Genomic DNA, 24,508 nt, shown 5'->3' on the forward strand with positions numbered 1-24,508 from the left:
GGTAGGATGGCACTTGGCCGCTGAGGACCTTATAGGTCACAAGAAGAATTTTAAAAATTATTTTAAATTTAATGGCCAGCCAATGAAGAGACGCCATTACAGGAGTTATGTGATCTCTTTTGTCAATACCTGTCAGAACTCTGGCTGCAGAATTTTGGATCATCTGGAGGCTTCTTAAAGAGTTAATAAATAATAAAGAATTACAATAGTCCAGCCTGGAAGTAACAAATGCATGGACTAACTTTTCATGCGATGGTTATGAGGTGAAGAAAGGCACTTCTAGAGACTATTTTGATGTGTTAGTTAAAGGACAGATTTTGTTCAAAAGTTACTCCAAGATCCCTCACAGAGAGACTAGAGGCTAAGGAGATACCAGCCAGAGTGATAATGTGATCTAATCTATCCCTTAGAGGTTCAGGACCAAATACCATGACCTCAGTTTTTCCTGAATTAAGGAGAAGGAAATTTGAAGACATCCAAGACTTTATGTCTTTAAGACAGGTCTGAAGCTTCACTAACTGCTCTGTCTCCTCTGGTTTCATGGATCGATATATCAGAGTGTCGTCAGCATAACAATGAAAATTTATTCCATGCTGCTGAATAATGTTTCCTAAGGGAAGCATGTACAAGGTGAAAATGATTAGTCCAAGTACAGAACCTTGTGGAACTCCATGGCTAACCCTACTGTATGAAGACATGAGCAAACTGGTATCTACTGTATCTGATAAATACGATCTAAACCAGTCTAGGACTGTCTCTTTAATCCCAATCATATGTTCCAGTCTCTGTAACAGGATTCTGTGATCAACTGTATCAAAAGCAGCACTGAGGTCCAACTGAACCATCATAGAAACCAGTCCATGAACTGAAGCTATAAGAAGATCATTAGTAACTTTAATAGCTGCTGTTGCTGTTTTTGATCATGTCTGCAGTTAGAAAAAGATGGTTTACTTATGTCAGTAATGCTTACCACACAGCCAGTGAATGCTTGGACTGTAAGAGCTCTGTATATTTCTGTGTGCCCTGTGACTTTGGGAAGATTGTGGTGTGGAGACACTTTCTCCCATACACCTATACACTCATTACAGCTTTGTGTAGAATAATAATGGTTTCTAAATGAGAGTTGAAATCCTTGTTTTTTTCTGTTTGAAAAATATCTGTTTTACAGGAATGTGTTTGTGTAGATTGCAGGTCTGTTGGGTGTGTTGTGGTGTGTCAGCCTGCTGTCCTGCCTCTTCAGTGATAGCATCCTGGTACCCATGCAGGCTAATCCTCTGGCCTTATATGGCCTGTTTCTCCTCTTCCTCATCAATCCCTTCAAGACTTGCTATTACAAATCCCGCTTCTGGCTGCTCAAACTTCTGGTAACATCACCTACTTACATCTGATGTGTGGTTTACAGTTTTTTCAAAGACCAATATGAATTTTGTGTTGTGAACAATCTGTTCTAGATGTTTGTCAAGAGTCTTGCAGGGTCACTGTTTGTACCTTCTCTTCTAGTTTCGAGTGGTGACAGCCCCATTTCATCGCGTTGGCTTTGCAGACTTTTGGTTGGCAGACCAGCTGAATTCTTTGGGGGTTGTTCTCATGGACCTTGAATACATGATATGTTTCTACAGCTTTGAACTGGACTGGAAAAAACATGACGGTCTTATTAGCAGTTCAGGTGGGAATCAATACATGAAACTGTAAAACCCACCCCATGATGAAAGGTGGATTATAGTGAAGAAAGCAAAACATCTGTAATATACAGTAACTACTGTACTTATACTCCTGTGATATAACACCTGTACTGCAATGGCCTGAGCATGTGGTGAATATGTATTTGTTAGACTGTGCAAAATAACAAGGAATGAATCAAAGTCATTCTAAAGGGCCAACAAAGTTGACTGCAAACTTGTGTGTTTGTGTACTTTTGCAGGTAGAGACGTTTGTAATTCCTACTCCTATGGGGTCCGTGCAGTGATCCAATGTCTCCCTGCCTGGTTTCGATTCATCCAATGCCTGCGACGTTATCGTGACTCCAAGCGGGCCTTCCCTCACCTGGTCAATGCTGGGAAATACTCAACTTCCTTCTTTGTTGTCACCTTCGCTGCCCTTTACAACACACATAAAGGTAAATACTGTATTACATGATTAGAATGTTTCCTTAGAATGTATATGCAGTTAATGTAAAGTACACCTGTTGTATTGTTTTGTTTTGACTTGATTTTGAAGACTTACTCCATGATTTAGAAACATATGCACCACCATAAATAAATAAACAAAAATATTAAGCAAATACAATACAATATGATTAAATTATGTTTTCATGTCTTTATTTAGAATATCAATAAAAATCTCATCGTGGTTGTGAAAGAAGCACATGAACCCTTGAAATAATGACCTTTTAAAATGCAAGAATTTGGATGTGTGGACTAGAACTACTTAGAAAGCACAGTATTATCAATGCCTTCCCAAAAAGCGCTTTCAAACAAGATCTCTTGGTTTAGATGAAGCTGGAAAGGCTTCCAGATCATTTCAAACACTTAGGTAATTTACACTTCTGCAGCAAGTCAACTGTGACAGGTGCAATGACCTAAATCCCTGAAATTAGTCGATCACAGAATTCAGATTTCATTCAAAGGACTCATTCTCATGCACAATAGTAAACATATTTTCCTTTACAAATAAATTATTTCTTTGCTCAGAGATAAATGCCAGAGATCAAACATTAAAATATTAATAGATTTTGAAATAAAAATGACATTGAGAGAAACACAAAAATGGCTTACAGGTTAATGTTAAATCTATAAATGTGATGCTATATCAGCCGGTTAAACTACATTTGGGTTTGCTGTCTTCCTCAGGTGAATCCCGTGCTGATGCCCAGATTTTCTTCTACCTATACATCAGCTGTCTCATAGTCAGTTCATGCTACACCTTGATTTGGGATCTGAAGATGGATTGGGGTCTGTTCGACCGTAATGCAGGGGAGAACACCTTTCTGAGAGAGGAGATTGTCTATCCACATAAGGTCTTGGGGGGAAAATGTACCTTGATGTAACCAGGCTATCTGACGACACCGTTTGAACAGATCTTTCTGTGTGCCTGCAGGCCTATTACTACAGCGCCATTGTGGAGGATGTGCTGTTACGGTTTTCATGGACGCTGACTATCACCCTGAGCACAGTGGTGAAGTTTCATGGTATGGCAGACATACTGGCAACTTTACTGGCCCCCATGGAGGTCTTCAGGTACTTCAGCACTTCAGCAGTTAATTTATATCATTTGTTGTGTTTTTGTCACTCAGACATTAGTACTCCAATCTTAGTCATTCATGAGCTCATTAGGTGCTTGCTTTTTTGCTTGAGTGATTTAAAACAAAGTTTAAAAAATGAACAACTGCATTTCAAGACTTATTAATCTTGAGGTTATAGACAGTACAGTAATTTTTCACTGTTGTTTTGAAAGTCAGGATAGTTTAATAAGTAAAGAAGTCACGGATCAGTAACTATGAATGGAAAAATGCAATACTTTAAACTAGGCTGGAATTAAAAAAAAAAAAAAGGAAATCTTATTAGGAGTACTAAATTAATTAATTTCCAAATGTATATTTTTCTCTTTCTTCGAGGCGGTTTGTCTGGAACTTCTTCCGATTGGAAAATGAGCACCTGAACAACTGTGGTGAGTTCAGGGCAGTCAGGGACATCAGTGTGGCTCCACTCAATGCTGACGACCAGACTCTGCTGGAGCAGATGATGGATCAAGAGGATGGAGTCAGGAACCGCCAGGGCAAGAAAAGCTGGAAGAGAACCTACAGCATGAGCCTCCGTAGGCCACGGCTCGCCTCTCAGTGAGTTCACTATCCACAAATCTGTAGGGTTACTGATATGTATTGATAAGACAGGACACCGACGCGCTGCTTCTTCGTTTACTCAAACAACTACCAGGTGGAAATTGCAATGCGCATGCGCGCTATATACAACTCTCACAGAGCTTATATCGAAATGGATAACACAGATCCAACAGTCCAAATAAACAGTTTCAATACTATCTATGTGGTAATCAATACACCACATTATCCCCATTTTTAGCTGAGAATACAATCAACAAAAGTAAGTCCAACATAACAAATTCACTCATCACTGGGGAGTAACCAAAGAAAAAACCATAACATAAATTTTCTTTTTCCTTTGTTTTAAGTCAATGAACAACTCTCAGATGCCACGATATAACATTTAGCTTCCATTAAACTCAAATAACATTTTGGCCTTATGTCTTTAACATCATAGAGGATGAGTGTTCTGTATTAGGAAAACAATGAACATCATCATGTATACAGTGTAGGTTTACAGACTCAAGGCCTGTATCTCTCGGGTGGTTTACTCACTCGTGTTGAGCGCCTCAGAGCCACAGTTTCAGGCTCCGGGGGCTCTGGTAACTGTATGGTGGAGTCAACAATGCCCTGTAACCCCCCACCATCCTTACCACCAAACTGATCAACCTGAGAGTCAGTAACCACTGTACCTGACTCAGCTGTGGCACGAGGCTTCAGGAAATCCAGCCTTGTGTGGACGTGCCTGTGTAAAAACAGATCAGCAGGGGACTGTCCCGTTGTGCAGTTAGGTGTTGTCCGATACTGCAACAGGAACAGGGTCACAGCTCATCAAGTGTGTTAGCAAGTTTTTTCATACCCGTCTTGAATGTCTGGACATATCTCTCCGCCAGACCATTTGTCGCCGGGTGACCTGGTGCACTCGTTGTGTGCAGAATCCCGTTCTGCTTAACAAAGGTCTGGAACTCTTTCGAAGTGAAAGTGGTGGCATTGTCTGTCACAATTTGTTCAGGCAATCCATAGGAGGCACACAGTCTTTTCAGCCTAGAAACTGTAGCCTGGGATGTGATCTGTGACATACGAAACACTTCCAACCATTTAGTATAAGAATTCACCACAATCATGAACATGTTAAGGAAAGGTCCGGCAAAGTCAATGTGAATCCTTTTGCAGGATACCTGTCCTACCCCCTCTCCTCTCTCTCTCTACCCAGCCGGCCATCAGCAGGAGGGTCCCCCTACATGAGCCTGGTCCTGCTCAAGGTTTCTTCCTGTTAAAGGGGAGTTTTTTCTTGCCACTGTTGCTTGTTGGGGGTTAGGCCCTGGGATTCTGGAAAGCGCCTTGAAACAATTTTGATTGTAAAAGATGCTATATAAATAAAGATTGATTGATAAAGATTTATCTGAATCGAGCCCTGGCCACCACACAAACTTGCGAGCAAGAGCTTTGGTTTTCACTATGCATTGGTGTCCTGAGTGAATTTCTTTTAATACTGCATTTCTCATTTGTTGGGGTACAAGGACTCCATAGGACACAACCTTGCTCGGTGCTTAAGTCATTTCTTTTTGTGAAAAACACTGTTAAATGTCCCTCTACTTGACTTGGCCAGCCCTCCATAACATACCTGTAGACCCGAGCGTGCTCACTGTCAGTGCATGTCATCCGGGCAACTTGTGTAGCGTTAAGCAGTGCCTCTTGCAGATGCTCTGCCAACAGTGAGTGAACTGTTGCTGATGCTGCTGCAGTTCCTATGTCGCTGGTTTCAGGTAAAGGGCAACGGGAGAGTCCATCAGCATTACTGTGTTCTTCTGACTTCCAGTAGACAATGTTGTAGTCATAGGCTGACAATATAATTGCCCACAGTTGAATGCGTGCTGTAGCCAGTGTAGGTAGACCCTTGTGCTCGCCAAAAAGTGTCAACAGGGGGCGATGGTCAGTCACTAAAGTAAAGTGTCTACTCCATAAATACTGGTGAAATTTCTTAACACTATAAATCAGTCCAAGAGCTTCCTTATATATTTGATAATATTTTTTCTCTGCTGGAGACAATGTGCGGGAAGCATAAGCAACTGGTCTCTTCTCCATTGGGCATGGTGTGCTGAATCACTGCTCCAATGCCATATGCAGAAGCATCACATGCCAAGGTGAGTGGCAAAGTGGGTTAGGGTTAGGGTTAGGGTTAGGGTTAGGGTTAGGGTGGCTGAAAATGCATTCAGTGGAATAGAAGACCCGGCAGGATCGTGGCCCTCGAGGACTGAGTTTGACATGCCTGCTCTGGAAGATGGAAGGGGTAGAGCTGATACCAAAAGGAAGCCTATTATACACAAACAGTCCCCTGTGGGTGTTAATGGTTGTGTATTTCCTTGAGTCATCATCTAGCAAAAGTTGCTGATAAGCTGATGCTAAGTACATCTTAGAGAAGATCTTACCCCCACTAAGGGTTGCTAAAAACTCCTCTAAATGTGGTAAGGGGTAACTGTCTGTTTCAAGTGCCTGGTTAACTGACACCTTCTACTCGCCACACAGGCGAAGTGACTTATCCTTTTTTTCCACCGGGACTATCGGTGCTGCCCACTCACTATACTTAACTGGAGAAATAATGTTAGCTTCCTCCAGCCTTTTGAGCTCTTTATTAACTCTTTCCTTCATTGCAAAGAGGAGGGGCCTGTGTTTGCAAAATCTAGGAGGCACATCAGCTTTGACTATGATTGAGGCTTTAATGTCTTTGAGTGTCCCTAACTCATTATTAAACACCTCAGAATATTTACTGAGCATCTCCTCAAGTGAGCTACACTTGGGTTCATTTAGATACTTGATCTCTGCCCAGTTCAGCTTAATTTGTCTTAACCAATCTCTACCACATAATGTGGCAATAAGTGGCAAAACAGCTGACTGGCCCTGATAGCCCACTATCGCTGTGATCTGTCCTAAAATAGGTATGTGACCTCCGTTGTAAGCTCTGAGTTTAACCTTAGCTTTTTCCAATGGCATGTGTGAAAACTGCCTCCTGTATGTTACCTCGGAAATTACACTCTTCCTGGCCCCAGTATCAATTTCCATCTCTAAGTCTACATCATTGAATGAGAATGTTGCTTTGTAGGTATTAGCATCTTTACTTGACAGTCAAAACAGTGAACATTTCAAGATCTGAATCTTCTTCAGCTGTCACATATTTTGTGTTTTTCTTTAGCTGACCAGTTCCTCTTGATTGTGTGCGCTCTGCACTTGCCTTGGAACAACATGCCTTTTGATGTGTCCTATCTTTTCACAATAATGCATTTAGTCTCTTTGAAATGGCAATCATTTGCATGGTGATTTTTTTTCCTTTGCGCTTGTAGCAGCTCCTGGCTCCTTGCAGCTTCACCTTGTGGACGCTGGCACTGGCAGCTCCCGCAGTCTCGCTCTTCATCCCTCTCAACTGACGTTGCTCTCTGTCGGCTGTCTCCATGTTGTCACATGCTTTGGCAAATGTGAGATCATTTTTGGAGAGCAGTCTCCTCTGGCAGGCTTCATTCTGCATTCCACTGACGAACCAATCTCGTAGTGATGCGTCCAGGTTAGCGCCAAACTCACAGTTGGCGGCACACTGCTTCAACTCCACCACGTATTGTGCAACTGGCTGGTTAGCTTTTTGGGTGCACCGGTTGAAGTGGAACCTTTCTGCTACCAACAGCGGCTTTGGCTCAAAATGTCCCTTTAAAACAGTCACTATCTCCTCAAACGTCTTGTCTTTTGGCTTATTGGGCTGCGCTAAGTTTCTTAAAAGTCCGTACGTAGTTGCGCCCATTACACTCAGCAGCGTCGCCACTTTCTTTCCTTCGGCTATGTCATTAGCTTACAAAAACTGTTCTAGCCGCTCCACGTCCGCCGACCACGGGTCCTTTTCCGGCTTAAACTCGCCCATTACTCCAAACAGGGCCATTGTACTCACTAGTACTGACACCGTGTGTCTCTCCTTCCCCATTAAGAAAACGAGAATTTATCCTCGTCGCCAATGATATGTATTGATAAGACAGGACACCGACGTGCTGCTTCTTCGTTTACTCAATCAACTACCAGGCGGAAAGTGCAATGCGCATGCACGCTATATACAACTCTCACAGAGCTCTCATCGAAATGGATAACACAGTCCAAATAAACAGTTTCAATATGTGGTTGGTATTAAAGAGAATTTGTGTTTATCTTGTCATCATGTGTTCTATCATATGTTTCTGTCTTCTCTTAGAAGTACTTTAGAAGTTAGGAATGGTAGAATCATTAGCAAGTGTAATAAAGATCAGTGACCCTTCCTTGACAGGATTGTTGTACAGTTGTAATCGCAGGAGGAAGTCAGGCTGAAGATGTTAAACATACATCGTAAAACTGCACAGCAGAGTGGTCTTGATAAGCTTATCTGCCGGAAGAAGGTGAACTTTGATCTGGCCATTTGGGAAAACAACGGAGAACAAGGACTGTACCAGCATCCAATGGGTATGGAAGAAGAAGACGAGGTCATTCAAGAAAAAGGACTGGATTGGACTGAATTAGCATAAATAATTTATATATGGGTTTCTATAAAAGACTGGGTCATGGGATGGTTAGGTTGTCAGACTTCATGCCCTGGCAATTGACTCTGTTATTTTAGGGTTATGAACTGGCCCGGAGCTCTGTAATATTTGTATCTGGAATTGGTTCTTTTTGCTAAATACATTCTTGAAGTCTTTATTCAAAGAACACGTGGATTAGCAGTGACACACGAGAGGTATTGCGATCCAACAGTAATCAATACACCACATTTACCACGCCAGTTTAGCTCATATTTGGGATGCAACTTTACTGCTAACAAATTCAGTCGGTTCCATCTAAATGAATCACTGGTATTTTAGCATCTCCCTACTTTGGCTGTTTCACATTTTGTATGTTATTTAAACTTTCTCTGAGAATCTGCATGGCAGAAATTAAATAGAAGCTCTGCAGAAGTGAAACCCCAGTGGTGGTCTGCAGTGTACTCCTAAACCCTCATTATAAGCGTCCATCCATCCATCCTCTACCGCTTATCCGGGGTCGGGTCGCGGGGCAGCAGCCTAAGAAGAGAAGCCCAGACTTCCCTCTCCCCAGCTACCTCTTCCAGCTCATCCGGAGGGATCCCCAGGCGTTCCCAGGCCAGTCGAGAGACATAGTCTCTCCAATGTGTCCTGGGTCTTCCTGGGGGTCTCCTACCGGAGGGACATGCCCTGAACACCTCACCAGGGAGGCGTCCAGGGGCATCCTAACTAGATGCCCGAGCCACCTCATCTGGCTCCTCTCAACGCGGAGGAGCAGCGGCTCTACTCCGAGCTCCTCCTGGATGGCAGAGCTTCTCACCCTATCTCTAAGGGAGAGCCCAGCCACCCTACGGAGGAAGCTCATTTCGGCCGCTCGTACCCATGATCTTGTTCTTTCAGTCATTACCCAAAGCTCATGACCATAGGTGAGGGTAGAAACGAAGATTGACCGGTAAATCGAGAGCTTCGCCTTTTGGCTCAGCTCTCTCTTCACCACTACGGACCGGTGCAGAGTCCTCATTACTGCGGACGCCGCACCGATCCGCCTGTCAATCTTCTGCTCCATTCTTCCCTGATTCGTGAACAAGACCCCGAGGTACTTGAACTCCTCCACTTGGGGCAGGATCTCCTCCTTGACCCGGAGAAGGCACTCCACCTTTTTCCGGTTGAGAACCATGGCCTCGGATTTGGAGGTGCTGATTTTTATCCCAGCCGCTTCACATGCGGCGGCGAATCGATCCAGTGATAGTTGGAGGTCATGGGCCGATGACACCAACAGGACCACATCATCTGCAAAAAGCAGAGACCTGATCCTGAGGTCACCAAACTGGACCCCCTCAACACCATGACTGCACCTAGAAATTCTGTCCATAAAAATTATGAACAGAATCGGTGACAAAGGGCAGCCCTGGCGGAGACCAACCCTCACCGGAAACGAGTTCGACTTACTGCCAGCAATGCGGACCAAACTCTGACACCGATCGTACAGGGAGCGGATGGCCCGTATCAGCGGGCCCGACACCCCATACTCTCGGAGGACCCCCCACAGGACCCCCCGAGGGACACGGTAGAATGCCTTCTCCAAGTCCACAAAACACATGTGGACCGTTCCACGCCCAGGATGAAAACCACATTGCTCCTCCTGAATCCAGGTTCGACTATCCGGCGGACCCTCCTCTCCAGTACCCCTGAATAGACCTTACCAGGGAGGCTGAGGAGTGTGATCCCCCTATAGTTGAAACACACCCTCCGGTCCCCCTTCTTAAAAAGATTACCACTTGGGTCTGCCAATCCAGCGGCACTGCCCCCGATGTCCACGCGATGTTGCAGAGTCAAGTCAACCACGACAGCCCTACAACATCCAGAGCCTTAAGGAACTCCAGGCAGATCTCATCCACCCCCGGGGCCTTGCCACGAGGAGTTTTTTGACTACCTCGGCAACTTCAGCCCCGGAGATATGAGAGCCTATCCCCAGGTCCTCAGGCCTTACTTCCTCACTGGAAGGCGTGTTGGTGGGATTGAGGAGATCCTCAAAGTATTCCTCCACCGATCCACAATGAACATCCCGAGTTGAGGTCAGCAGCACACCATCACCACTATACACAGTGTTGACAGTGCACTACTTCCCCCTCCTCAGACGCCTGATGGTGGTCCAGAACCTTTTCGAGGCCGTCCGAAAGTCGTTCTCCATGGCCTCACCGAACTCTTCCCATGCCCGGGTCTTTGCCTCGGCAACAGCCGTAGCTGCACTCCGCTTGGCTGGTACCTATCTGCTGCCTCAGGAGTCGCACAGGCCAGTAAGGCCCGATACGACTCCTTCTTCAGCTTGACGGCATCCCTCACCGCTGGTGTCCACCAGCGGGTTCGAGCATTGCCGCCACAACAGGCACCAACCACCTTGCGGCCACAGCACCGGTCAACCGCCTCAACAATGGAGGCACGGAACATGGAACAGCTGACTCAATGTCCCCCGCCCCCCCCGGGACACGGTCAAAGCTCTCCCGGAGGTGTGAGTTGAAACTCCTGACAAGTGACTCTGCCAGGCGTTCCCAGCAGACCCTCACAACACGTTTTGGCCTGCCGGGTCTGTCCGGCATCCTTTCCCACCATCGGAGCCAACTCACCACCAGGTGGTGATCAGTTGACAGCTCCGCCCCTCTCTTCACCCGAGTGTCCAGAACACACGGCCGCAAATCCGATGACACAACCACAAAGTCAATCATCAATCTGCGGCCTAAGGTGTCCTGGTGCCAAGTGCACGTGGACGCCTTTATGCCTGAACAAGGTGTTTGTTATGGACAATCTGAGACGAGCACAGAAATCCAATAACAAAACACCACTCGGGTTCAGATCAGGGGGGCCGTTCTTCCCAAACACACCTCTCCAGGTCACACTGTCATTGCCAATGTGAGCATTGAAGTCACCCAGGAGGACAAGGGAGCCCCCAGAAGGAGCACTCTCCAGCACTCCATCTAAGGACTCCAAAAAGGGAGGATACGCTGAACTGCTGCTTGGGCCATAGGCACAAACAACAGTCAGGATCCGTCCCCCCACCCGAAGGCGAAGGGAGGCTACCCTCTCATCCACCGGGGTAAACTCCAATATACAGGCACTGAGCTGGGGAGCAACGGCTCTCACCATCGGCAACTCCAGAGTGGTAGAGAGTCCAACCCCTCTTGAGAAGACTGGTTCCAAAGCCCTTGCTGTGCGTCGAGGTGAGGCCAACTATATCTAGTCAGAACTTCTCAACCTCGCGCACCAACTCAGGCTCCCTTCCCACCAGAGAGGTGACATTCCATGTCCCTAGAGCCAGTTTATGCAGTCGGGGATCAGACCACCAAGATCCCTGCCTTAGGCCGCTACCCAAAACACAATGCACCTGACCCCTTTGGCCCCTCCTGCAGGTGGTAAGCCCACGGGAAGGGGGTCCCATGTTGTCTCTTCGGGCTGTGCCCGGCCGGACTCCATGGGCAGAGGTCCAGCCACCAGGCGCTCGCCAATGTGCCCCACCCTCAGGCCTGGCTCCAGGAGGGGGCCCCGGTGACCCGCATCCGGGCAAGGGGAACTTGAGACCAATGTTATTTATCTTCGTTAGGGGGTCCTGGGCTACGCTTTGTCTGATCCCTCACCTAGGACCTGTTTGCCATGGGTGGCCCTACCAGGGGCATATAGCCCCAGACAACGGAGCTCCTAGGATCATTGGGACACGCAAACCCCTCCACCACGATAAGGTGGTAGCCCAGGAGGGGCATTATAAGCGTTTCAAGTCAGCCTGAATACATTTTTTATGTCTCTTTGCTAAAGAACTTTGCTTTAACTTCAAAATTAATTCTTAATCAGAGATCACCAACGAACACACTTGGTCAATTTGAATAATTTTAGGTGTGACTTTTCTTACAGACTAGATTTGTTTTGATTTCCAGCAACATGTTGACTTCATTTAGTCATGAGAAACTACAGATGATGATGGTAACAACAACAACAATAGTTGTGCCATTTTTTTTGTTATTTATACAAGTTCTCATGAAAAAGATCGTAGCGGGCTGGAGCTTCAGTTTCCATGCTCTTTGTTTTGCTTGTTTGAGGAAAAAAAAGTGTCAAATTGTATCAAAAATATTTTTGTTTGTCTTTTTTTCAAATGATATGTTTTGAGTCCAGATAGAAAACATTGTCGAAATCGGTCTGAAGATGTCACCTCTAACACTATTTTCCTTTCTTTTCTCCAGATCAAAAACACGTGACACCAAAATTTTGATTGAGGACACTGATGATGACTCCTGACATCAGGCCACGCCCATCGCCTGGGTCCAGAATTTATTCAAAGGAGGAAACTCTGCCTCCTAACCAAGGAATTACCCAGCGAGTTGGGCTTTTAGCTTTCAGAGGCAAAAAAAGTGAATTATTTTTTCTTTCAAATTCCCTCTCTGTAAAGCATAGGCTTTATAGCAGAACCACTCTGTAGAGCCAGAAATCTCTTGTCTTAAATAACAGCCAGGAGCTGGCGATCACTTTTACCGAACTTGAGAAGTGGGAAACTAGCCTACATAGGATCTTTTAAAACTGATGAATTCATTTCAAAACCTTAGTTAAGAATGGACAGTGAATACTAGCTAACCCTTACAGGAGGTTACCCTAAAGCTTCTTTTTTCTAAGTCTGTGACTTTTAGCCGTTACTGTCACACTTCCAGTCGTTCCTGATAAATGACCTGTCCTGTTGATGGGCTGTGAAAAAGCCCTTTTTTTCCAGTAAAGAGATGGGACTCCTTCCACCTTGATGACTCTTTAGCCTTTGTGGCCTTTCAGAGCATTGGTGTTCATATGATAAACCTCCAACAAAGCCATTCTTTTTGTTCCCATCACTCTTGAACATGAGCTTTGAGTCACAGAGCTGCCTGCACCTCACACACTTTACAGTTACACACAGACAACCTTAACAGTAAGACAATAGAAAAACACAATCATTCTGATGCTATCAATTCAATGTATGTTGAACTGCTTGACCGTGAAGAAAAACACATGATAGAGGGGAAATGAGACAAGAGGATGGATCCAGTGTGACTATAAACATCATACACTCCTTCCAAACAGATAAAATGTACTGTGCACAAACTGGACAGCAGCTGGGATGACTGTTCAGACACACCACAGTAGCCCTGTGTGGATAAACTGTGGAAATGATATTGTGGATGCTATGACCACTTATTTATGTGTGAATGAGTCAGATCAATGCCAAAATATCAGGCCAACGTGATTCTTGTTTTTTGTCCTCGACTGAAAACTCGGAAGCGTGATTGATATTGTTTTTTTTAATTCCTATTTTAAATTGAAAGTTGGATCACCTGTCTGTCACATATTTAAAGCTGGTGAGTAAAAATGACTCTATTGTATACCTGATTACCGTATATATATATATCATAGACCTATGCTTGATTGAAGTAAAAGGGTTTTTTTTTTTTCAGATGCTTTTAATATGCAGGCTGGTTTTGTACTCCTCACACCTTCGGCGTGGTACCACACCACATCAGCAGAAGACAGGAACTATATTTGATGTTTTTATACCTGTCGACCTGAACATCTTGCCATGCCTTTTAATCACCTGGACTGCGCTTGTCACACAGAAAGTCCCGTGAGACATTAATGGAACTCCACACTGGCTGCAGATGTTTTGTTTTCCTCTTTTAATGTGACTTCATGTTTTAGTGATGAGTATAACTTACTAATAATTAACAATTTTAACAGTGAGACTTTTGTAATGTCTCTGCTCTCTCTCACCTCAACATACCGGTAAATTCGGGGGCTCAACTTTTGTTGTGGGTTTTCTTCTGATCTCAGTAAATGTCAGCGGGGAGGGGGTTGCTATTACACTCCAGACCTAGAGAGCAGAGAGAATAAAGCTCTCACGGTCAGTATTCTGTAGTTTCCAATATGAGGAAACATTGAGATTGACGCTTAAATAGCTAACTTTTCTGATGGCCCTTAAATGTATACTTAATTCCCACATCAACTTTCATGTCAATAGCACTTATATTGTTTGGAACTGTTAACCTTTGAAATTGCCAGCCATTACCATATTTAATGGAGAGAGGATATTCCAGTGTGTTTCCTTCTACTTTGTCAAATTATCTGTACTGGTTGCAGGTGTTGACCAAAATTCACACACCAGGTCTTTTCTTATTATGTCTCCTGTTTATTCAAATTTCTTTTCATCTGTGTTTTTGCACTTTGTCGGTAATCTGCTGTATGATTCTAATCTATTCCTTCATTTTCTGTCTATTCCAAACATTGTGGATCCAAATAGTCTCACACTGCTCAATGTAATTCAGTCAGTCCATTTTTCTTATGGGAGTTCTGATCAGTCTGTGTTTGATCGCTGGTTGGGATTAAGCAGTCAACGTATGTTCAGTGAAAGGAGAGAACAGATGAACTCTGGAAGGTTCCAGACTGTTTGGATTGGGTTGGGTTTGTTTTCTCTGAATTTTACTGCACATAAGGAACCAGATGACAATCACAAAAGCAGAATGAAACTACAAACTTTGACATTGTTGCTTTATGACGTTTAGAAAATCTGTGCTCTCTGGTGCACGTATAAGAATGACTTGTTACACTCCAACAGAGAATGTTTCAGCAGCTTCAGGTGTGGGAAAAAAAGTCTTGAGTAGAATGCTGACTTCACTGTCTTTATATTGATGAGAAATGAACAAAGTCAATCATTCCCTCCAGAAATAGCAGTTTCAGTTAATATTAAAAATGAAGTACCGGTAATTTGTTTTTGTAATTGTTCAGGTCCCTGTGTTACTTGAGAAGAACCATCACCATTATAAAGCATTTCAGGGGCTAGGTGGGAACAAAAGGCAAAACCATGTGCATGTTAGAACCTTAGCTTTCTAATGCTGAATGACTCCATGCGCAGATGTTTAAAGCAAATCCAAGCTTGAAATTGCACAATTACACTCATTTCCTTTAGTTGACTGTTGTTTCATTTTTTTAATGATACATATTGTTTTTCTACATTCAAGACCTGCGTTTGAAATGAAGCTCAATGTGACGGACAATTGAATGAATGTTGAGATATGTAGGCCAGTTAATCTGGTGAGGGGCTGGATTTGAGAATTAAAAATGTTTCTTATAGTCTAAAGTGTATGGTCAGTCATGTGATGTTACAGAAGTCATTTCAGTGTCAAAGAAAGACTTTATTGTACAGATAGAAATGGTTATATCACATTAAATCAGCAGTCAAACAAAATGTATCTGCACTTTTATTTTTACCTCCATACGGAAAAACTAACAGGAGGCAAAAAACAATTGATGAACAGTGTCACAGGAGCAAGGGAAATGTGTCTGCATTATTTTATTACTCATTTACACCACATTCCAAATTATGTAAATTATATTTTTCTCTGATTTTCCTAAAGTGTCAATATAAATGACAGTCATGTTCAAGGTTTCTTCCTGTTAAAGGGGAGTTTTTCCTTGCCACTGTTGCTTGTCTGGGGTTAGGCCCTGGGATTCTGGAAAGCGCCTTGAAACAATTCTGATTGTAAAAGACGCTATATAAATAAAGATTGATTGATTGATCATCATTTCCAAATTACCAGCTGTTTGAGTACAATTCAAATGTTATTGAACAAACTTCCCAATAAGTTTTTTTTTTTTTTTAAATAAAAACTGAATTGCTGTTCCAAATTATTACGCACAACAGAGTTTCAAAACATTTTATTGTTGTCAAGAACTGAAAATTGTCATTTGTTAAATTAGAAGAATTAGGTCATATTTACTGAAATCCAAAGCTATTTCAATCAAAAACATCCTAAAAGGGCAAGCTATATTTTAAAATAGGACCCCTTATTTGATAGGAGCTTCACAGTTCTTGCGTCCATTGAACTTATGAGATTTTGGTGGATTTCTGCTTGAACTTCTTTGCAAGATGTTAGAATAGCCTCCCACAGCTGCTGTTTGGATGTGAACTACCTCCCGCCCTCATACACTTCTTGCATAAGGACGCTCCAAAGGTTCTCAATAGGGTTGAGATCAGGGGAAATTGGGGGCCACACCATGAGTTTTTCTTCTTTTATGCCCATAGCAGCCAATGATGCAGAAGTATTCCTTGCAGCATGAGATGGTGCATTGCCATGCATGAACATTATTTTGTTTGGGAAAGCTCGGTTCTTTTTTTACCACGGTCCTCAGAGGCCTAGCTCCATCCTACCTGGAGGAGCTAGTGACACCTTATCATCCAAATAGACTGCTCGGTTCTCAGAATGCTGGTCTACTTGTGGTCCCCAGAGTCTCTAGGGGTAGAATGGGGGGCTGAGCATTTAGCTACCAGGCCTCCCTGCTGTGGAACCAGCTCCCTGTCCAGGTACGGGAGGCTGACTCCATCTCTACTTTTAAGATTAGACTTAACACCTATCTCTTTGAAAAAGCTTATTATCACTAATTCTGTAGTTCCAGTTACTATCATAGACGGACAAATTATCATACTGATGGGGTCGTCAAATTATTATGTTAACATTTTAGTTACGCTGCTATAGGCCGAGGCTGCCGGGGTCCAGAGACATGATCACCTGACAGGCCTCTCTCACCCCACTGGGTCATGGCGTCCTCTCCTCTCCTCACCAAGTAGACCAGCGTTATTTCTTGTGTAGTTTTTCTGCTTCTCTCCCCCCTGTATTCATCTACAGGTATCGCTGCCTCCAGAGCTGCATGCTGACCCACTCAACTCGACTCTACCGGCAGCTTATTTTAATTAATATAATGTATTTCTGTATGTTCTACCTATTTTATCCTCTACCTACCTATTCTCTCCTCTACCTGTCCTCTCCCTTCTCCTCTCTCTCTACCTAGCCGACCATCAGCAGGAGGGTCCCCCTATATGAGCCTGGTCCTGCTCAAGGTTTCTTCCTGTTAAAGGGGAGTTTTTCCTTGCCACTGTTGCTTGTTGGGGGTCAGGCCCTGGGATTCTGTAAAGCGCCTAGAAACTATTTTAAACTGTGACAAGGAAGGAAGGAAGGAAGGAAGGAAGGAAGGAAGGAAGGAAGGAAGGAAGGAAGGAAGGAAGGAAGGAAGGAAGGAAGGGAGGGAGGGAGGGAGGGAGGGAGGGCCACGTCAGGGACCAGTTCGATCAGGAAGAGTTGACCAAAAGTCCTTCTGAATGATGAGTGGGTCTGATCCACAGCAACAAGTGCTATAGAGGCCATACCCATGACTCATAACATCATCAGATCACATTTATGTCCATTATTATGTCCATTTAAAACAATATTTATATATGAAGTCTCAGTTTGAAATAGTTCATTCAAATGTACATTTGAATAATAGGCTCTTTTTTTAACAAGAGGAAAACAAAATCCCAGCTTTTTGACATGTAGGAGGGTCAGCTAACCCCGAGCGTGACAAAGTTTAAGCAGTGACAGTTGGACATGTGGCCTTCAGTCCTGTTAAAAGTTATTTGCCTCCCTTTTTAAGCTTAAAGGTTCCCAGTCATCACAAATTTAGATATAATACAAATAAAAGTAGTAATTACAAAATGCAATTTTTAAATAATAATTTCAGATACTGCGGAAAGAATTCAAACCCCTCTGACCGTATGTGGAAGCACTGCAGGACTGTTTCAAGCACACAGACTGGGACATGTTCAAGACAGCTGCTGTAGACATCCAAGAGTATGCTGAGTCTGTGTCTGGGTACATCCAAAAATGCATGGAGGATGTTACAATTATCAAAAACATCTACACACGGGCCAATGAGAAACCCTGGATGACCAGTGAGGTGAATGCGGGCTGAAAACAAGGAATACCGCTTTCAAGTCCTGTGATATGGAGGCATTGAAAACAGCTACAGCCAACCTGAACCGGGCCATTAGCCTGCAAAGCACGCAAATGGGCAAAAAGTGCAGGATTCCACAGTGATCCCACTAACACCAGACGAATGTGGCTGGGCATCCACGTAATCACTGACTATAAAGCCTCACCCTCCCTCCAATGGACAACATCAGCTTCCTCAACTAAATAAACAACTTCTTTGGTAGGTTTGAGGTGCAAAACAACACCATCGGAAAAAAAATCTGTTCCTTGCTCAGATCTGCATGGACCCAGCTGACGTCCGGAGAACCCTGAGAAAGGTTAACATCCGGAAAGCAGTGGGTCCAGACAACATACCAGGAAAGGTGCTCAAGGAATGTGCTGACCAAATGGCTGGGGTGCTCACAGACATCAACAGCTCACTGCACCAGGCTGTGGTGCCATCCTGTTTTAAGACTGCCACAATCATACCGGTACCAAAAAAATAACACAACCTCCTCCCTAATGATTGCCACCCGGTAGCACTCACACCCATCATGAAGTGTTTGCGAGGCTGGTACAGGACCGCATCATCTCCAGACTCCCCTCAACAGTTGACCATACCAGTTTGCTTATCGCCCAACCATTCCACAGAGGATGCCATCTTCTCTGCACTTCATCAGAGCCTACAGCATCTGGACTGGAAAAATGCACATGTGCGGATGCTGTTCCTGGACTTTAGGAATACTATTATCCCACAGCATGATACGTAAACTGCCCCCCTTCGTTTCAGCAACCACCTGTGTAACTGGCTGCTTGATTTCCTCACTAACAGACCTCAGTGTGTGAAGGTTGGAAAAAGGGTCTCAAATGTCATATCCTTGAGCCCGGCTTCCCCCAGGGCTGTGTCCTGAGTCCACTGCTGCTCCCATTCTCACGACCTTCTACAGGAGAACTATGGAGAGCTCACTGACCAGTTGCATCTCTGTCTGGTCAGGGGCCTGTAGCGCCTCTAACTGGAAGTCCCTGCAGAGGGTGGTGAGGACAGCGGAGAAAATCATTGGGACTTCACTTCCTCCCATCCAGGACAATGCTAAAAAATGCTGTCTGACAAGGGCCAAAAACATCACCACAGACTCCTCCCACCCCCACCATGGACTGTTCTCGCTGCTGGCCTCTGGGAGGAGGTTCCTCAGCCTACAGAGCAGAACAGCCCGGTTCTGCCACAAGACTGCTCAACACACCCTGACATTCCCCCCTCCACACCGCACCCACCTACACGGGATTGCTCTTATTAGGACCTCTGTGCCTTATTGTTGTGAGGCACTGGCTCAGGTTTTGGACTGCGCAATATATATTTATATATCTTTTATTCAAAGTTCTTTTGTTTTTGTATGTATATTTATACTTTTGTAAATACAATTGTCATTATTCCTGTTGTGCACTGAGCCATTGCATCATCATTTCATTTTGATGTAAATCTTAATGACAAGTCTGTAAAAGTAAAAGTTCAGCCACACTGAAGGGGTTTCCAGATGGCTTGTTAAGAAACACTGAACAGCATCTCAGATTCCTTTAAAAACTGAATTTTGTTTTTACATGAGTTATGATATGCAGGCAAGGACAAATGTTAATGTTAACGTTGCATAAGATACAGTACTTCATTGATCCCTGGTGGGCTACCCTGGTAAAGTGTTCATGATTCCAAGTGTGTTAATACAGTTAATAAACAATTTTAAACTTTCAAAATGTTTCCTTCTATTTTGATCATGCAGCCTAACTTTAAAATTCCATATTAAACCCAATCATGTAATGGTGGTGCAAAATCCAAATGATTATCACAAGGGACCACCATGCTGCATGGTGTGTTGATCTCTCCGTGTGGTCTAAAATGTCTAACAGAATATTAATTCCAGAATTAAAAATACTATTAAAATCCACAGCAGATCGAACATGTGTGTAAACTGGACACAGCTATTTATCAAAAAAGACTGACATTAGCTCTTTGTTCTTTATGTGACTGGCATAAAATAAATGTACACCAACATTACTTGACTTAAAATGGTGCAAGGCATTTGAAATATTACACACATAAGGCTACTATTCATACTGGAATTGGGACCCCCATTTATTTTTTGATGGGTTCATTTTACCTTACTGCAAATTTTGGTTTACATTTAGCAGCAACACTAAAAAAAAATGCAGCTTCATTTCTTCTGTCTCTGTTTTTCCTTCAATTTATAGAAACATTTGAAGGCATCTTCACCTTCTGATGGTGTCTTCATTCAGCCTCCTCAAACTCCTTCCTTACTCCATTGGCCATATGACAGAAATGTGATAGGACTTCAGCTCCTCCTCTGATATCAAGTCGGGGGCGGAGCTCATCAGGTCATGGCCACGGAATGACTTCGGGAAGGCAATCACATCACGGATACTTTGACTTGCAACCATGATGGAGAGCAGTCTATCCAAACCTTAAGAGTACAAAGGAGTAATGAGAGCAGCTGGGATTAATGGCAGGACAGCACACTTAATCTGCCCTGCAGATGGCTTGATCACTGTGCTGAATACCAACGTCCTTTCTTTCAGGGTTCTGGTTCTCAGTGGGCTGTTCATCTGAGCTAACAGCTAATCTAGCCAAAATCTCTCTGCATTCTGTAAATTGGTTGTCAAAAAGCACATTGGGAACAAGCACCTCAAACTAAAAAATATTGTAAAAACCAAACAATATTGTTCTATGAATCTGTGGACTGGCAACTGGACATTGTGTTTTTGCATAATTCAGCTGAGTCAACGGACAAACAGAAAATAAATTTAGTCAAAAACTTATCCTTGCAGAGCACCAAATATGAGAGCCACAATGTGTAACAGCAAAATGCTTTTCTAAAACAGACAAATCAGTCAAAAAAGGCAACACTAAGATTTCAAATAGAATTCAAATATATGATTTTAATTTTTGCCATCAATTTTATATTATCTGATGCCAAAAAAGTGATTGATTGACGTGCTCACTAGTGTGTAGTAAGGTGAAAAAAAGTCACAATAGCAGGGATTTTTGATGTCACCAGAGCAACATGGCAGCCCTCCTGAAGATTCAAATCCTTTAATAAGTCGTCTGATCTTCTCATCTGAGATTGCTGTCAAACATAATTATCTTGATCGAGTTAAGCTCACCCAAAGCGATGCCTCCGTGAGGTGGTGCTCCTGAATCCAGGGCCTCCAGCAGGTGCGTCAGAAGTGTGGGATCCTCCTGCAGAACCATGTTGTAAGACTTGGCCCCACTGATTGATACAAGGTGGTACTTTATCTCCTACAAACTGACCTTTAGGATGTTCTTCAGGACATAACGCTGCTCTGATGCCTTGTGGATTCGAATGGATCCACCTCCCACCTCACAGCCATTCAGCACCAGATCATAATGTTGGCCCCGAACCTTAATGCGACAGAACACTTCCATGATATGTGACCAGCATAATAAGAACAGAGCTGAAGTGACTACCTTCTGTGGTTCGGTGTACAGTAAATGTGTGTCCTCCGGCAGGGGAGCAGTAAATGGATGATGGGCTGACTCCAGATTTTCTGGCTCATGTTCACTGGTCAGAAACAGAGGGAAGTCTACCACCCACAGAAAGTGAAAGACTGAAGGATCTCGTACTGAAACGCCACAACATTCCAACAGTTCTGCGGACTGTAGACGGAGATGACCCAGCAATGTCCGCTGAGGGCACGGCAGAGTTAGGGGGCAGAGCTAAGATAGCAATGATCTGAATTCATCTAACGTAATCTCTCACCACAGTGTGTAAGGACCCAGCTGCTATTAGCAGAAGGTCTCCTGGTCTGGAGCCAGTCCTCTGCAACAACTCCGCTGTAGTTTTTGGAGAAATCAACTTTTTCAGGGGAGAGTTTAGTGTCCCATTTTCTCTGACTTGCACCAGGCTCAGCTCCTGAGTAGCAAACAATGAGACACAAAGAGACAAACTAAACCTTCGAAGAAGTCTCAGTTGTCTATAGGCATTTCTTATCTGACTTGGTCCTTAGAACAGACAAAGTCATTATCATTGGAGACTTTAATATCCATGCAGACGTTGTAAATGACAGCTTTAGAAATGGCTTCATTTCATTACTTGAGTCAGTTGGTTTCCTCCAGCAGATAAACCAACCAACTCATAACTTCAACCACACCCTAGATCTGGTTCTGACTTATGGTGTTGAGGTAGAACATGTGTCAGTGTTCCCTCAGAAGAAACGATCCCTGTGCTAATCCCAGGACCACTGTGTGTTTCCCCAGTGATCAATCATTATAATCTTAGCCCTGCTGAGGTTGACTCTATTGCTGATGGTGCAGCAACCTAACTGAGAATCACGCTTGATTCTGTTGCCCCCCTGAAAAAGAAAATAGTAAATCAGAGGAGGTGTGCCCCTGGTATAATTCACATATCAGGACCCTCAAGCAGAAAGTGCAAAGACGAGAAAAGAAGTGACATTCTTGTAAAATAGACAGCTATCATGTAGCCTGGAAAGACTGTCTATTAGTTTACAAAAAGGCCATCCGCAAGGCTAGAACATCTTATTTTTCTTCTTTAATTGAGGATAATAATAACAACCCCAGGTTTCTTTTCAGCACTGTGGCCAAATTAACCAAGAGTCACAGTGTTTTAGATCCACATATCCCCTCTTCCCTTAGTAGTGAAGACTTCATGAGCTTATTCACTGATAAAGTTCTAGCTATCAGAGAAAAAGCTAACCAGGCCAGCCCTACAACTGGACCATCACCAGACGTGCTGACTGTGGGAACATACAGGTTCTCCAACGAGCCCTTAAACTCCTTCAGCCCTATATATTTTTCTGAGGCGTCATCGCTCATTCAGAAATCCAAGACCACCACGTGTCTTTTAGATCCCATCCCAACACACCTGTTGAAGGATGTTTTACCACTGGCAGTTCTATCCTGGACCAGATCAATGGTTCTTTAGTGACAGGTTATGTACCCCGGTCCTACAAGGTGGCAGTGATTAAGCCATTGCTTAAAAGAAACATCACTGGATCCTGATGTATTAGCAAATTATAGGCCAATATCCAACCTTCGTTTTATCTCTAAAGTTCTTGAGAAGGTGGTGGTGACTCAGTTACTGCAGCACCTGCAGAGAAACAGCCTGTTTGAGATATTTCAGTCAGGCTTTAGAGCTTATCAAAGCACAGAAGAACTGGTCTCTATGCTGGTTCTGCTGGACCTCAGTGCTGCTTTTGATACAGCTGATCACAGCATCCTGTTACATAGACTGGAACATGTGATTGGGATTAAAGGGACAGCACTAGACTGGTTTAGATCATATTTATGTGATAGATAACAGTTTGCCCATGTCCATGGTGTTCCCTCCTCATACAGTAGGGTTAGCCACGGAGTTCCTCAAGGTTCTGTACTTGGACCAATCCTCTTCACATTGTACATGCTTCCCTTAGGGAACATTATTCGGCAGCATGGGATAAATTTTCATTGTTATGCTGATGACACTCAGCTTTAATTATCCATGAAACCAGAGGAGACAGAGACGTTAGTGAAGCTTCAGACCTGTCTTAAAGACATAAAGTCCTGGATGTCTTCAAATTTCCTCCTCCTTAACTCAGGAAAAACTGAGGTCATGGTGTTTGGTCCTGAACCTCTCAGGGATAGATTAGATCACATGATCACTCTAGATGGTATCTCATTAACATCTAGTCTCTCTGTGAGGAATCTAAGAGTAACTTTTGACCAAACTTTCTCCTTCAACTCACACATTAAAACAGTCTCTAGAAGTGCCTTTTTTCACTTAAGAAACATCACAAAGATCAGGAAGCTACTGACGCGGCATGATGCTGAAAAGTTAGTCCATGCATTTGTTACTTCCAGGCTGGACTATTGTAATTCTTTATTATCAGGGTGTCCAAACAACTCTTTAAGAAGCCTCCAGCTGATCCAAAAGGCTGCAGCCAGAGTTCTGACAGGTATTGACAAAAGAGATCACATAACTCTTGTAATGGCGTCTCTTCATTGGCTGCCCGTTAAATTTAGAATAATTTTTAAAACCCTTCTTTTGACCTACAAGGTCCTCAGAGGCCTAGCTCCATCCTACCTGGAGGAGCTAGTGATACCTTACCAGAACCAATAGACCGCTCCACTCTCAGAATGCTGGTCTACTTCTGGTTCCCAGAGTTTTTAGGAGTAGAATGGGGGGCCGAGCATTTAGCTACCAGGCCCCCCTGCTATGGAACCAGCTCCCTGTCCAGGTACGGGAGGCTGACTCCATCGCTCCTTTTAAGATCAGACTTAAAACCTTCCTCTTTGAAAAAGCTTATTGTTACTAATTCTGTAGTTCCAGTTACTATCATAGATAGACAAATTATCATACTTA

At 43.7% G+C, this 24,508-nt stretch overlaps 2 protein-coding genes across 8 annotated transcripts in view; one reads left to right on the forward strand and one right to left on the reverse strand.

The window, feature by feature from the left end:
• Window positions 1-15,583, forward strand: part of LOC101080083 (xenotropic and polytropic retrovirus receptor 1 homolog) — a 28,714-nt gene extending 13,131 nt beyond the window's left edge. Inside the window, exons 10-17 of one of the 3 annotated variants that reach the window (XR_965486.2) lie at window positions 1,185-1,364; window positions 1,501-1,666; window positions 1,922-2,116; window positions 2,850-3,016; window positions 3,097-3,236; window positions 3,614-3,835; window positions 12,567-13,703; window positions 13,800-15,583. Coding sequence is in view for 2 of the 3 variants with exons in the window: in XM_003975486.3 (XP_003975535.1) it covers window positions 1,185-1,364; window positions 1,501-1,666; window positions 1,922-2,116; window positions 2,850-3,016; window positions 3,097-3,236; window positions 3,614-3,835; window positions 12,567-12,621 (1,125 nt within the window). In the remaining variant the exon portion in view is untranslated. Of the gene's footprint in view, window positions 1-1,184; window positions 1,365-1,500; window positions 1,667-1,921; window positions 2,117-2,849; window positions 3,017-3,096; window positions 3,237-3,613; window positions 3,836-12,566 lie in introns of those variants that run through there. The other 2 variants (XM_003975486.3, XM_029831534.1) reach the window with 2 other exon arrangements.
• dars2 (aspartyl-tRNA synthetase 2, mitochondrial) overlaps window positions 1,963-24,508 on the reverse strand; it is a 29,445-nt gene continuing 6,899 nt past the window's right edge. For 2 of the 5 annotated variants that reach the window (XM_029831535.1, XM_029831538.1), the window contains exons 13-16: window positions 21,911-22,063; window positions 21,442-21,837; window positions 21,294-21,369; window positions 19,679-20,593 (exon numbers count right to left, since the gene is read on the reverse strand). In XM_029831535.1, the coding sequence (XP_029687395.1) occupies window positions 20,427-20,593; window positions 21,294-21,369; window positions 21,442-21,837; window positions 21,911-22,063 (792 nt within the window). In that variant the 3' untranslated portion in view covers window positions 19,679-20,426. Of the gene's footprint in view, window positions 2,098-19,678; window positions 20,594-21,293; window positions 21,370-21,441; window positions 21,838-21,910; window positions 22,064-24,508 lie in introns of those variants that run through there. The other 3 variants (XM_029831536.1, XM_003975504.3, XM_029831537.1) reach the window with 3 other exon arrangements.

This window comes from Takifugu rubripes, chromosome 22 (genome assembly GCF_901000725.2).
Source record: "Takifugu rubripes chromosome 22, fTakRub1.2, whole genome shotgun sequence".
NCBI lineage: Eukaryota > Metazoa > Chordata > Actinopteri > Tetraodontiformes > Tetraodontidae > Takifugu > Takifugu rubripes.